The 14,171-nt window shown below is 48.6% G+C and overlaps 1 protein-coding gene across 7 annotated transcripts in view; it reads left to right on the top strand.

Moving 5' to 3' along the window:
- Cpne1 (copine 1) overlaps positions 1-9,880 on the top strand; it is a 41,421-nt gene extending 31,541 nt beyond the window's left edge. For 6 of the 7 annotated variants that reach the window (XM_051143623.1, XM_051143619.1, XM_051143618.1 and 3 more), the window contains 15 exons: positions 2,593-2,721; positions 2,823-3,002; positions 3,125-3,199; positions 3,286-3,357; positions 3,465-3,545; positions 3,688-3,777; positions 3,883-3,969; positions 4,099-4,185; positions 4,279-4,338; positions 4,422-4,555; positions 4,651-4,705; positions 5,951-6,002; positions 9,047-9,180; positions 9,311-9,547; positions 9,669-9,880. In XM_051143623.1, the coding sequence (XP_050999580.1) occupies positions 2,593-2,721; positions 2,823-3,002; positions 3,125-3,199; positions 3,286-3,357; positions 3,465-3,545; positions 3,688-3,777; positions 3,883-3,969; positions 4,099-4,185; positions 4,279-4,338; positions 4,422-4,555; positions 4,651-4,705; positions 5,951-6,002; positions 9,047-9,180; positions 9,311-9,547; positions 9,669-9,809 (1,614 nt within the window). In that variant the 3' untranslated portion in view covers positions 9,810-9,880. Of the gene's footprint in view, positions 1-2,592; positions 2,722-2,822; positions 3,003-3,124; positions 3,200-3,285; positions 3,358-3,464; positions 3,546-3,687; positions 3,778-3,882; positions 3,970-4,098; positions 4,186-4,278; positions 4,339-4,421; positions 4,556-4,650; positions 4,706-5,950; positions 6,003-9,046; positions 9,181-9,310; positions 9,548-9,668 lie in introns of those variants that run through there. The other variant, XR_007830495.1, reaches the window with a different exon arrangement.
- The last annotated feature ends 4,291 nt before the right edge of the window (positions 9,881-14,171 follow it).

Here is a 14,171-nt window from a genome sequence, read left to right as displayed (position 1 = left end):
TTTCCCGTGTATGTCACGGTATGCGTCCATTCAGATGCCTGAGTAACAATTTGGATACCTCATTCCTTTGTGTGTGAGCCCAGCCCCGCCTAGCTGATGTACCTTCAAGCTACCTTGAGTTTTGGCTGTGTGTGTGTGTGTGTGTGTGTGTGTGTGTGTGTGTGCGCGCGCGCGCGTGTAGGGAGTCTCTTTGTTGTTAAAGCAACAGTGAAGTGAGTGGCAAACTGCCTCAGAGAACATGAGGTGACAAACACGGAATCCTGATTATGATTTTGCAGAATTTGGCTGTGCTCTCTTGAACCTCTAAGGGTGTCGTTGGGACGGTTGGAGGTCTACCGGCGTGTCGTAGCAGCAATCTCAGAACGCTGCCTGCCCATCAGAGTTGAGTTGTGGTTGTGGACTGTTTCCAAATTCTGGCCTCTCACGGCCAGATGGAATATGGAGCCTTGGGAAGCAGGAGGCCTCCAGGGTCGAAGTGGGACTCCACACGTTTGGCTTGGTTTGACCACAGGCTTCCGCCAGTGGAGAGTAGTAGGGTTTTTATCACTCATTGGAACAGGGGCTCAAGTGCTGTGGGTGACTGACTTAAGAAGATCGTGGGTAGGAGACCAAGCTGGGCATGAGGCTCAGTCACGGCTGCTTGTCTGGCGTGCACAAGGCTCTACAAACAGACCTAGGGACCAAAGTGAGATGCTGCAGGCTAGGAGGAAAAGGGCTTGACTGAGGCTTAATAATAGGGGATCTTGAGTCTAGAAACATCCCAGGAAGTACTGCTAGGAAGCTGGGCCCCTGAAGCATGGCCAAGCAAGGAATCTCTGTACATTTGATGTAGGTGGTGTGTGTTGCCTGGGAGTCCTTCTGGGTTGTAGGAGGAAGGATATTGTAGGCATTATGGTGATTCATGCAATGTGATGATGTTTGTGCGTCGGAGAGGTTCGCTGCTGCTTGAATTTGAGACAAGAGGCCGGTCAGTCTGAGAGCTGGGGCTGGGGCTGGCCTTTCAGGTTTCATGGACCATGCATATCTGGGTGGTTGGGTGGAGCAGTTCACAAACAGATGAACTCTCCTTCACACACAGTTTTCATCCTAGTGCTAGAGACTGATTGTATAAAGTATGTGTAGATACTGGTGTGAAAGCAGCAATGGAGTCTGTGGTGGTAGAGTTGAAATCTTAAGAGTGGCAGACAAGGCTTTACCCATATAGACAGATGTGATGATGAAAAAATGTCCTTAGAGGCGAGCCAACAGTCAGGTGGTGATAAAAACACAGAGCACCCCTCAACGGCAGGGCTTCCAAATAGGAACCCAGTGGGCTTAAGGAACGGCAGCGGCCAGAGTGAGCGTACAAGCGAACCGACCGGAGATAGTTGCATCTTTCAGATCGTACATCAGACCATACAGCTTGTGTATTTTCTACAGATGATGGTTCAGAGTGTGACATCAGGAGGTTTGGTTGTTGCTGCTAACTTTATTATTATTGTTATCATCATCATCATCATCATCAGGGTTTCCCTGTGTGGCCTTGGCTGTCCTGGACTTTGTAGACCAAGGTGGCCTCAAACTCACAGTGATCCTCCTGCCTCTGCCTCCCTGAGGCTGGGATTAAAGGTGTACACTACCATGCCTGGCTTATTTTTGTTTTTAATTAGTGTGTATGTGTCTATGGACTAAATGTATGGTCCATTATGAGCCAACCAATGTAGATGCTGGGAATTGAACTCAGGTCCTCTACAAGAATTAAATGTTCTTTTAACCGCTGAACCATCTCTCAAGCCCTTTTGTTTGCTATTGAGTCAGGTTCTCCTGTAACCTAGGCTGTCCCTGAACTCGTGTTCCTTCTGTTTGCTCTCCCAGAGCTGGAATTATAGATGTGAGCCACTATGCACTTTGTTTGCTTTTTGAGACAAGGTTTCTCTTTGTAGTGTGGGTGGACTGGAGCTCTGTGTGTTGTCTAGGGCGGGCTGCCTTGCAAGTGCCAGCAGCCCTGCTTCTGCTCCTGTGCCACCATGCCTAACATGAATATTTTGCCAGGATAAATTTGGTGGCTGGGTGGTGATGGGAAGTGGAGGTAGGGAATGGCACAGGTTAGGGGAGCAGCTGAAGCGACTGTTGCCGTTTCTAGGCAACCTAAACAGTGGCTTAGAGCAGGTCATGACCTGGACGTGGTGAGGAGTAGACCTGAGCAGCTGATTACAGATGAGAGGAATAATGAATGGAGTGGATCCCAACTGGCAAGGTGTAGACCCAGGAGTTTGCAGGGGATCGTTATCAAAAGGTGCTGTTGGGGAGCAGTGATTGAAATACGGGGGACTTCCGGCCTCGGGCAGGCAGTAAGCAGTGAGAGTGACACTGATTACCCGCTGCATTTGAGGGTAAGGCTGGAGCCCAGGTCTGGACAGCGCTGCTGAGGTTAAGGCCACTTTCAGAGTGAGGAGTAATTCACAGCCAGTTTGTTGTCACACCATGTCTTGTGCCGTTGAGCTCACTTAAGGTTCAGGAGTGTGGAGGCGTACAGCTGTACCAGGCTGGGAACTCTAGTCAGTGAAAGATGGACGAGGGGCCTTGGTCCTGACCCAGCTCTCTTTTCTCCAGATGGCCCGCTGTGTGACCTTGGTTCAGCTGTCCGTTTCCTGTGACCATCTCATTGATAAGGACATCGGCTCCAAATCTGACCCACTCTGCGTCCTTTTACAGGATGTGGGAGGGGGCGCCTGGGCTGAGGTGAGGTGGACCATGAAGGTTAGATTCATTGAAGGAGGGTAGGATTGTGTTTGTGGTTGGGGGTTTGCATCTATCTAATGCTTAGTGACCTCCTGCCACAGCTTTGCAGGACGGAGCGAGTCCGGAACTGCTCAAGCCCTGCGTTCTCCAAGACTCTGCAGATCGAGTACCACTTTGAGACCGTCCAGAAGCTACGGTTTGGAATCTACGACATAGACAACAAGACACCAGAGCTGGGGGATGATGACTTCCTAGGGGGAGCTGAGTGTTCCTTAGGTCAGGTAGGAATGGTCAGGGGTCAGGAGCACTATCAAATAGCCCTGCAGCTTCAACATGCTAGTCAAGCAGGACCCAGCCCTGTGTGAGACAGGTGCCCACGCCTCTCCCTCTTTGCTTTCCCCAGATTGTGTCCAGCCAGACGCTGACTCTACCCTTGATGTTGAAGCCTGGGAAACCTGCCGGGCGGGGAACCATCACAGTAAGGAGCAAAGCCTCGGTGGGCGGGGAAGCGGTTTGTGCAGTCAGTAATTCACAGTAACTCACAAGTCTCCTCTGTCTGCCTAGGTCTCAGCCCAGGAGTTAAAGGACAGTCGTGTGGTGACTGTGGAGGTGGAAGCTAGGAACCTAGATAAGAAGGTGTGTCTGGAAGGAGGCCTTGGGGAGCCAGGGGTTAAGGGGACAGAGGGCTGACCCCATGGCTGTCTTCCTGAGGCTTATAACTGGGGTCTCTTTGGCGTCGGCAGGACTTCCTAGGAAAATCTGATCCGTTCTTGGAGTTCTTCCGCCAGGGTGATGGGCAGTGGCACCTGGCATACAGAACAGAGGTGTGGCTCCTGGTGTCGGTTGGTTGGTGTGGGAAAGAACCTGCAGGGTGTGTGATTAGCAAGCTTGGGAACTGAGGGAGACCGACATTGGTGGGTAGGGGGCGGTGGGAACCAAGCCAGAGCTCACTGTCCTTGCCTTTAGGTAGTCAAGAACAACCTGAACCCTACCTGGAAGCGCTTCTCAGTCTCTCTTCAGCACTTCTGCGGTGGGGACCCCAGCACACCCATCCAGGTGAGGCGTTTACCTCTTTAGTGGACGCATCAAGGGATCGGCTCCTGGGACGAGACCTATTGCCTGCCTCGTGTCTCGCTTATACATATGTACACCTTCCCTCAGGTACGCTGCTCAGACTATGATAGTGACGGGTCACATGACCTCATCGGTACCTTCCATACCACCTTGGCCCAAATGCAGGCAGTCCCGGTAAGCGCTGGTCATAGAGCTTCAGCAGGGCCTAGAAGGCTGCTGCCCGGAATCAACTGTGGAGAGCAGAGCTTAGGTCCTGAGCTGGTGATAACGGCAGCGCTCTACTCTAACTTTTCTTTCCACCAGGCTGAGTTTGAATGTATCCACCCTGAGAAGCAGCAGAAAAAGAAAAGCTACAAGAACTCTGGAACTGTCTGTGTCAGGACCTGCCAGGTAAGGTGTAGCCCACGGGCGGGGCCCAGGCTCTCAGCTCCATTAGCAGGCCCCTGCTGACCGAGGCTGGCCTAACCCCGCTGTCCTCTGTAGGTGGAGACAGAGTATTCCTTCCTAGACTATGTGATGGGAGGCTGCCAGATCAACTTTACTGTAAGTTGGCTTCCTGGGGGCAAGTGAACTGGCCTTGACCTTACACTGAAGCAGCCTCACCGCCGTTCTTGGTCTCTTCCCAGGTGGGAGTGGACTTCACTGGCTCCAATGGCGACCCGTCTTCCCCTGACTCCCTGCATTATCTGAGCCCGACAGGAGTCAACGAGTATCTGACAGCACTCTGGAGTGTGGGCAGCGTGGTTCAAGACTACGACTCGTGAGTCCTGGGCTCAGGCCACTCCTGTTCCCCATACACCTTTCAGCCTCCAAGTCCCCTCACTGCTGCTCTTACAATCCATTGTCCTCCCACAGAGACAAGCTGTTTCCAGCATTTGGATTTGGGGCCCAAGTACCCCCTGATTGGCAGGTAAGCCCTCTTCTTCCGTCCCTCTATTTTCATTTTTGGTATCAGAATCCTAATTCCAGAGGCGAATTTATCTATTGCTTGACACCCAGCTTGAAGACGGGAGATAGGGGACCTGTTCTTGTAGGCATGAAAGAGAACGTGTAACAGGGGATTCAAGAGGCTAAAAGTGGGGGCGGGGGGCTGGAGAGATGGCCCAGTGGCTAAAAGCATGGACTGCTCTTCCAGAGGTCCTGAGTTCAATTACCGGCACCCACATGGCAGCTCAGAACTGTCTGTAACTACAAGATCTGACACCCACAGACATACATGCAGGCAGAACACCAATGCATATAAAATAAAAATAAATAAATTATTTAAAAAAAAAAAAAAGAGGCTAAAAGTGGGAAAACGGTAGGAAGAATCTAATTTTTTCTTTTCTGGTCTTGTTTTTTGTGTGTTGAGGCTGGCCTAAGTGTACAGAGATCCTAATGTCCCTCTGTGCTGGGATTAAAATGTACACTACTGTGCCCAGCCTTTTTTGTTTGTTGTTTTTTTCCTACTTTGCTTCTGAAAAACTCTCACCATGTAACTCGGGCTAGGCTTGTTTGTTTGTTTGTTTGTTTGTTTGTTTGTTTGTTTTAGTTAATTTTTTTTCTTTTTCTTTTTTAAAGATTTATTTATTTATTTATTTTTGGTTTTTCAAGACAGGGTTTCTCTGTGTAGCCTTGGCCACCCTGGACTCACTTTGTAGACCAGACTCACAGCGATCCGCCTGCCTCTGCTTCCCGAGTGCTGGGATTAAAGGCGTGCGCCACCACGCCTGGCTTATTTATTTTTTATATACACAGTGTTTTTGTCTGCATGTATGTCTGTGTACCAGAAGAGGGCACTAGATCTCACTATAGATGGTTGTGGGCCACCATGTGGTTGCTAGGTATATAACTCAGGACCTCTGGAAGAGCAGCCAGTGCTCTTAACCTCTGAGCCATCTCTCCAGCCCCCCCACCCCACCCCCCCTTTTTTTTTTAGATAGGGTTTTTCTGTGTAGCCTTGGCTGTTCTGGACTCACTTTTATAGACCAGACTGGCCTCGAACTCACAGCGATCCGCCTGCCTCTGCCTCCCGAGTGCTGGGATTACAGGCGTGCGCCACCACACCCCGCCAGGCTGGGTTTAAACTTGCACTCTTCTAGTCTTGGTTCCCTCTGTGCTAATATTAGAGGTTTGTACCGCACACCTGGTTCACTCATTGTCTTCTTGCCCTCAGGTCTCACATGAGTTTGCCCTGAACTTCAATCCCAGTAATCCATATTGTGCAGGTAAATCCCCTACTCTCCAGTGTGAGGCACCTCCACACCTGGGCAGTGAGCTTTTGTGGGTATGGACAACTAGGAGGGAGGATCCTATCTCTCAGTACAGTGGGATGGAAGTTTGAGCTAGCCTGGTGGAATTAAATTCATCTTATTACTGAAACGACTTGGGGCAAGTTACTTACCTCTGTGTGCTTTGGTTTTAAAATACAGCTATAATTTCCTGGGCCTGGTGGCCAGCTACTCAGGAGGCTGAGGCAAGGGAAGCAAAAGTTCAAAGCTTGCCTAGGCAGCTTGGTCTCAAAATTGAAAATATGGAAAGGGCTGGGTGGGCTGTCGTTGACCTTGCTGTGCTAAGGATAGAAACTAGAGCTTTATGCATATTGAATAAGTACTCTCACATCCCCAGCGCAGTGTGTGTGTGTGTGTGTGTGTGTGTGTGTGTGTGTGCGCGCGCGCGCGCGTGCGCGCGTGCGCTTCCCAAGCTTTTCTGTAAAGACCCAAGATTTGTGGCTTTCCAGCATTTCACATGACACCAAGTTAAAGTGAAAACTTTGACCTGATCTTATCTGACTTTTTATTTTATTTTTTTGGTTTTTTGAGACAGGGCTTCTCTGTGTAGCCTTGGCTGTCCTGGATTTGTAGACCAGGCTGGCCTTGAATTTACAGCGATCCACCTGTCTCTGCCTCCTGAGTGCTGGGATTAAAGGTGTGCACCCCCACCACTCCTGATTTATTTACTTTTTACTTTATCCTTTTTAATTTGCATATGTGTCTGTCTGTGTGTTGGCATGTCACTATGAGTACAGGTGTCCACAGAGGCCACAAGTGTCAGGTCTGGAGCTCGAGTTACGGAAGGCAGTGGAGCCACCTGGTGTGCGTGCTGGGAATCAATCTCAGGTCCTCTGGAAGATCAGTTCAGGTTCTTAGCCACTTTTCTCCAGCTCCTTATTGTTTTAGACAAGATCTCACTCTTGCCCCGACTATTCTAGAACTCACTATTTAACCAAAGCTGGCCTTGAACACCACGCAACCTTTCCGCCTCAGGCACAGGGGTGTCAAGACACAGAAGGATTTGGCCTCAATTTTGAATTTTTCTTTTTAATATTTATTTTATTTGCATTGTTATTCTACTTGCATGTATGTCTGTGAGAGGGTGTCAAATCCTGTGAAATTGGAGTTGCAGACACTTGTGAGCTGCCATGTGGATGCCAGGAACCAAACTCTGGACCTCTGGAAAAGCAGCCAGTGCTCTCAACTGTGTGGTGTGTGTGTGTGTGTGTGTGTGTGTGTGTGTGTGTGTGTGCGCGTGCACATTACACCATGACTTTCTGGAAGTCCTCTATCATGTCCTGAAGGATGAACTCAGGTAGTCGGCTTGGTGCAACTGCCTTAACCACAGAGCCATCACTGGCTTTGATTTCCCCCACCCAACCCCACTCCACCCCAAGGCAGAGTCTCTCGGTGTAGCCCTGGCTATCATAGACTCTCTCTGTACACCAGGCTGGCCTTGAACTCACAGAGACCCACCTGCCTCTGCCTCTCAGCGTGCTGGGGCTACATGTGTGCTCCACTGCGCCACCTTGACTTTTGCTTTTTCAGTCCTTGTTCCCGAAGCGTTTGACAGTGTTCTAGGGACTAGGCTGTCCTCCACCAGCCTTGTGCCCGGTGCCACTCACGCAGCCCTTTGCCCTGAGTACTTCAAGTGTGTTTCCTAAAATCTAGGACATTGTTGTTTTTAAAGATCCTGTGTTGCTGGGGAGTGAACCTAGGCCCTTGTGTGTGCTAGGGAGCTTAATTTACCACCGAGCTGTATCTCAGCCCCTTATTCCTGTCATTAATTTGTGGCTAACATTATTTTATTCTGATCTTTTTTGCATTTGAGTCAGGTTCTTGTAGCTCACACTAGCTGACATGGACTGCACTGCACCTCTAGACCTCCCTCATCCATATTGTTGCTGGTCCCCTTCCCCAAACAGTACGATCTACTTCATGTCACATATTCCGTTATCTTGTCATTATCTTATGGGGCCCTCTCTTTGAGACTTCTTCTGTCCCCTCATAGTCTCCTTTTTTTAAAACCTCCACATATATTACACACATATATTTGAATCTAAATTGTGTCTTCTTAGTCTGCCAAACTTTCTTTTTCCTTACTGAGACAAGAGTCTCTGTGTGTACCCGGCTGGGATGGCCTAGAACCATGTAGGCTAACCTTAAACTCATACCCAGGCCAGATGTGGCAGTTCACTCCTGTAACCCCAGCATTTGGGAGGCAGAGACAGGTGGACTCTGCCTTGTGGACTCAGTTCTCTCTCTCTAGCTTTATACGAGTCTGTGGCTGGAACTCAGGTCGCCAGGCTTGTGTACCAAGCATCTTTACCTGCTAAGCCATCTCACTGGTCTTAGTTGCTTTGTTAAGAGTGATCCCATGGGGCTGGAGAGATGGCTCAGAGGTTAAGAACACTGTCTATTCTTCCAAAGGTCATGAGGTCAATTCCCAGCAACCACAGGATAGCTCACAACCACATATAATGACATCTCTTGTTCTCTTTTCACATGAGGGCAGAATTTTACACGAATAATCTTTTTTAAAAAGATAGCGGTAGCCGGTTGTGGTGGTGCACACCTTTAATCCTAGCACTCTGGAGGCAGAGGCAGGTGGATTGCTGTGAGTTCGAGGTCAGCCTGGTCTACAAAGTGAGTCCAGGACAGCCAAGGCTACACAGAGAAACCCTGTCTCGAAAAACCCAAGAAGAAGGGGGGGGGAGGGGTGTGGTGCTGCGTGTGCTGAGATAAACATGCTAAACTATTTTGCCGCTCAGAAAATAACTCTTAATCTGGGGTTTCATTCACGATATTATTAATAGCAAGTCCTATCTTGTCTGCCCCTGAATTTTATTTGTTGGATAGACTTGTGTTCTGAGTGACAAAGGTGAAACACTTCCAGGTTTCCCAAGCTTCTGTGTTAAGGTGGGCTGATTTTAGGTCTAACTTAATTTCATGAGGTCTAAGATCTGTAAAACTGCAGTATTGTCTGCTTTTTTCTGTAGGTATCCAGGGTATTGTAGATGCCTACCGTCAGGCACTGCCCCAAGTTCGTCTCTATGGCCCCACCAACTTTGCACCCATAATCAACCACGTGGCCAGGTTTGCAGCGCAGGCTGCACAGCAGAGGATAGCCTCGGTAAGATCTGTGGCTAGGAGTGGCACTGCGGTGCCCAGGGCTGTACAGTGAGGGGTCGTGTGCATCCGGTTTGCAGGGAGGGGCTTGGGAAAGACGACCTGCCTTAATAAAGGAATGGGCTTGTCTCCAGCAATACTTCGTGCTGTTGCTTTTGACTGACGGCGCTGTGACTGATGTGGAGGCCACGTCTGAGGCTGTGGTGAAAGCCTCAAAGCTGCCCATGTCGGTGATCATTGTGGGTGTGGGTGGTGCTGACTTTGAGGTCATGGAACAGCTGGATGCTGATGGCGGCCCTCTTCGCACACGCGCAGGAGAAGCAGCTGCCCGCGACATAGTACAGTTTGTACCTTACCGACGATTTCAGAATGTGAGTTGAGAAAGATGCGATGGAAATGGGGTTGAGATAAAGCCTTTTTACCAAAGTCTGGGAAACTTAGCCCCCCCACCCCCCCTCCCCCGCCCTGACCTTGTCTTTCTTCTCCTGGCAGGCGCCACGGGAAACCCTTGCACAGACTGTGCTTGCAGAAGTGCCCGCTCAGCTGGTTTCCTACTTCAGAGCCCAAGGTTGGGCCCCAGTAAAGGCACCTCCAGCCCCAGCCAAGGGCCCCACACAGGCCCCCCAGGCATAGGTTCCGCCTGCAGCCTGCACAGCCTCTCGGCATGGACCAGCTCTGCACATTCTTCCCGCTTTATATCTGACACTTTTTTTTTTTTTTTTTTTTTTTTTGGTTTTTCGAGACAGGGTTTCTCTGTGTAGCCTTGGCCATCCTGGACTCACTTTGTAGACCAGGCTGGCCTTGAACTCACCGCAATCCGCCTGCCTCTGCCTCCCGAGTGCTGGGATTAAAGGCGTGCGCCACCACGCCCGGCTATATCTGACACTTTTATACGTGCTTCTGTTACTGTTGCTCTTTGACCTGCTGCCTGTCTCCAGAACCTTCTCAATCAGGAAAGATTAGTAAAGATCACCCTTCTTCAGGGGGATAGACTAGTTGTAGCCCTGCTTACGTTGACCCTGGACTTGAAAGGTCCCTTTGCTCTGATAACCCTGTTCATTCACTCCAGAACATACTTTGAAAACACGAAGTTTGAATGTAACGTATTCAAACTTGTCTCTTCCTCCTGGGGAAGCTGAGCTGGGAACCTGAACAAGATGGAAGGTGCTTCTTCATACGGGTAGCAAAGGTGAGAGATTGACACTTTAGAGCAGATTGAGGGCTGCTAGCCAGCCTTCTTGTGCTAGGGACCACTTGGGTAGCCCAGGCTGGCCTGGGATTCACCAGCTTGCTTCAACCTCCTGGATGCTGGAATTACAGGCATGTGCATTTTTTGTAGTCCTGACTTATTTGCTTTTTTGACATAAAATCTCATGTGGCTCAGGCTGGCCCTACGTTGTGTAGGATGACTTGAATTCCCAGTCTTCCTACCCCCCCCCCCCCTTCCCATTGGCCACACTGTGCCCACCTTAATAGCTTTTTTTATATTAAAGATTTAACATGTATATTCACTGTGGGGAAACTTCACAGGACACATCTTAACCACATTGCCAAGGCTGCCTTCAGACTCTTTGGACTCAAGAGGGTCTCCTCATGGAGTAGCTGGAACTGTGGTGCACTCAGTGCCTAGTTTAGAAAAACTAGGGAGGCGGGAGGGGAACTCCTAAATGCAAAATTAATATTTCACTCAACCTGTTGGACAGACATGATGGCTCACAATTTGAATCCCAGCACCAGGAGGCAGAGAGGCATTTTATAATTTTTTTTCTAGTCTAACATTGTTTCATATATCAGTATTATATAAAAATAGATAATGTGAACAAATATGGGTGGCTCATTGCTGTAATCTCAACACTCTGAGGCAGGAGGACTGCTGTGAGTGTGATGTGGAGTTACACTGTGAGTTTCAGGTCAGATAAAACAACTTTAAAAAGCTGTCACATATGCTGTTTGTATCTGGTTTGCAATTATTTTGGATGTCTTATCCACCAAAACTGCCTTCTCTTTTTCATGTCTATATTATTTTGTAAGAATATACCAGAGTTTACTAATTCCCTTAACCTACAGCGGCTTACTTTATTCTGCTTCCACAGATTTTTGAGGACTTGGTTCCTCGCTGTGGAAGATAGATCACCAAGGACACTTAGAATGTTCGCTTTTATAGGTTGCCTTCTGTAAAAGGCCACGGTCTCACTCATCCCACTTGCTAACCCATGGCCACCTTCTTTTTTTTATCTTTTTTTTTTTTTTTTGGTTTTTCGAGACAGGGTTTCTCTGTGTAGCTGGCCTCGAACTCACAGCGATCCACCTGCCTCTGCCTCCCGAGTGCTGGGATTATAGGTGTGCACCACCACGCCCGACATGGCCACATTCTTTCACCAAATTTCATCTTTAGTGTGCATTTGTTTCCTTCTATCGGAGAGCTATCGTCTCACACGTCATTGTTTCTCAGTAGCCTGTTCATGCACTCTTTGTTCCACAGCCTTTTTATTCTATTGTTCTTTTTGACATGTTAAAATATACTGTTTCATATTTTTATACTAAATATGCAAAATTTTTTATGTATGCTAACCTGCTTTTTAAAATGTATCTATATCAATAATAAATTCTCCTTCAGTGACTGCATTTGTTTTGTGTTTGGTCCTGGGGATTGTGTCTAGGGCCTAAGGCGTGCTAGAGTCAAGCTCTGCCATTTAACTTATCTTTGAATATATTTAGGGTTTCTAAAATTGGAAGGACATCTTCCACCACTTAGCTAGTTTGAAGATAGCCTGGGCTCCATAAGACTTTTTCAAAAGCATAAAGGCAGCCTTGCAAGATTGCTCACTGGGTAATGTGCTTGCATACAAGCCTAACAAGCTAGGGTCCATAAGAAGGCAGAAGGAGTATTAACTCGACAGAGTTGTCCTCTGATCTCAAAATTAAACGTGTGAATGGGAGCTGATTGAGGTCGCTCACCACTGCAGTCGCAGGAGTGTTGCCTTAAACTTTACTAACCTGGGCATAGTTATGGGCATAGTTATGGGCCAGCCCTAGATGGGGAAAATGTATGAAAAGTCTTAAAGATTTTGCTTCCTGCCAGGGGGTGGTGGCGCACACCTTTAATCCCAGCACTCAGGAGGCAGAGGCAGGTGGATTGCTGGGAGTTTGAGGCCAGCCTGGTCTGCGAAGCAAGTCCAGAACAGCCAAGGCTAATGGCTGACTTGCCCTTTCTTTTCTTTTTTTTTTTAAGATTTATTATGTATACAGTATGCATCAGATCACATTATAGATGGCTGTGAGCCACCATGTGGTTGCTGGGAACTGAACTCAGAACCTCTGGAAGAGCAGTCAGTGCTCTTAACTGCTAAGCCATCTCTCCAGCCCCCAACTTGCCCTTTCTGTATGTGGACTGAGAACTGAACCAGGAGAATGTCTGTGAGGGGGTCAGATGCCCTGGAACTAGAGTTCAGCTGTGAGCTGCATGTCAGTGCTGGGAAATGCAACCAGGTCCTCTGAAAGAGAAGCCAGTGCTCTTAACCACTGAGCCATTTCTCCAGCCCCAGGAAACCATGGCCTCTTACAGACTAGGCAAACTTGTACTCCGCCGGCTCTTTCACTGAGCTACACTGCCAGCTTCGTTCTAGATTTATTGAGATGGGGGGGTTTGTTTTTTGTTTTTGTTTGTTTGTTTGTTTTTGAGACAGAGTTTTACTATATAGACCAGGCTGGCCTAGAACCCAGGGATCTACCTGCTTCTGCCTCCCAAATGCAGTGATTAAAGATATTCACTACCATGTACAGCCTTTAGGGGTTTGTTTTGTTTTTAGCCAGAGTCTATGTAGTGACTACTCTGGCCTCAACCTCACAGAATTCCTCTTACCTCTAGCTGTTGAGTGCTGGAATTAAAGGCATCTGCGCACCAACATACCCAGCCCTTAGTTTTTAATTTTTATTTATTTTGTTTATTTATTGGTTTTTCGAGACAAGGTTTCTCTGGGTAGCCTTGACTGTCCTGGACTAGCTTTGTAGACCAGACTGGCCTCGAACTCACAGAGATCTGCCTGCCTCTGCCTCCCTTAGTTTTGTTTTTAATCTTAGTATTAATTTGTTCCCACTACATTTCTATGTATGTGTATGTACCATGGTGCACACACAAGTCAAAAGACAACCTGTGGGTCTTGGCTTTTGCTGAATTTTTATGTTTGGGTTTTTTGTCTTCTTGTACCACATGTGTGCCTAGTGCCTGAGAAGGCTAGGAAAGTGCACCAGGTCACCTAGAACTGAGCTACAGGTGGCTGTGATCGGCCATGTAAGTGCTGGGAATCAAACTCAGGCCTCCTGAAAGAACAGCCAGTGCTCTTCACCAGCACTGAGCCATCGCTTTGCTCATGCTTACGTCTCTGTTCCACCCTTAGGAACTCAAACCATTTGTTAGCACTTCACGCTCAACCAGTTCTTTTAACCATTACAGTGAAGACCCCTAGACAGGACAGAAGAGGAGACTATCCCTAAGGCCCTAGGAATGACTACTGCGTGGACTCCCCCAAGCCTGAGGCAGCTTTGACTCAAAAGTTTTCCAAATCTTAGCTTTTCAGTGTTTGCCAGAGGAGGGTTTCCCATCTGTCTGTACCTAGCAGGACCTGGGGACATTTCCACCAACCAGGGGTGCGGGTTAAGCACAAGCATGGCTTCAGCTGCCTGGCAGTTCTCCTGCCGAGTGGGAAGGCCTCTTGAGGATTCTGGCGTCACTTTTCACTAGTCTGTGACTGAGGCGAAATGCTTGCCTGAGCAGTTTCCTTCTGTGTACTGAGGGCGTCTCACTTGCAGTGCAGAATGCCCACAGCACCTCCTCTTGCTTGTCAGCTGCTGCTGCTGTGTGACTGGACATCTCTAGGAAAGGGGCTGTGCTGAAAGGCATCTTCTGCCACACGGCTATGCCACAAGGCAGCAGGAGCTTTGCCCAAAAATGACCTCTGAGCACCCGTGTAGTTTTCTGTAGCACAAATATCTCAA

This window comes from Acomys russatus, chromosome 4 (assembly GCF_903995435.1).
Source record: "Acomys russatus chromosome 4, mAcoRus1.1, whole genome shotgun sequence".
Classification (NCBI taxonomy): Eukaryota; Metazoa; Chordata; class Mammalia; order Rodentia; family Muridae; genus Acomys; species Acomys russatus.
This window is presented reverse-complemented; position numbering and strand designations above follow the sequence as displayed.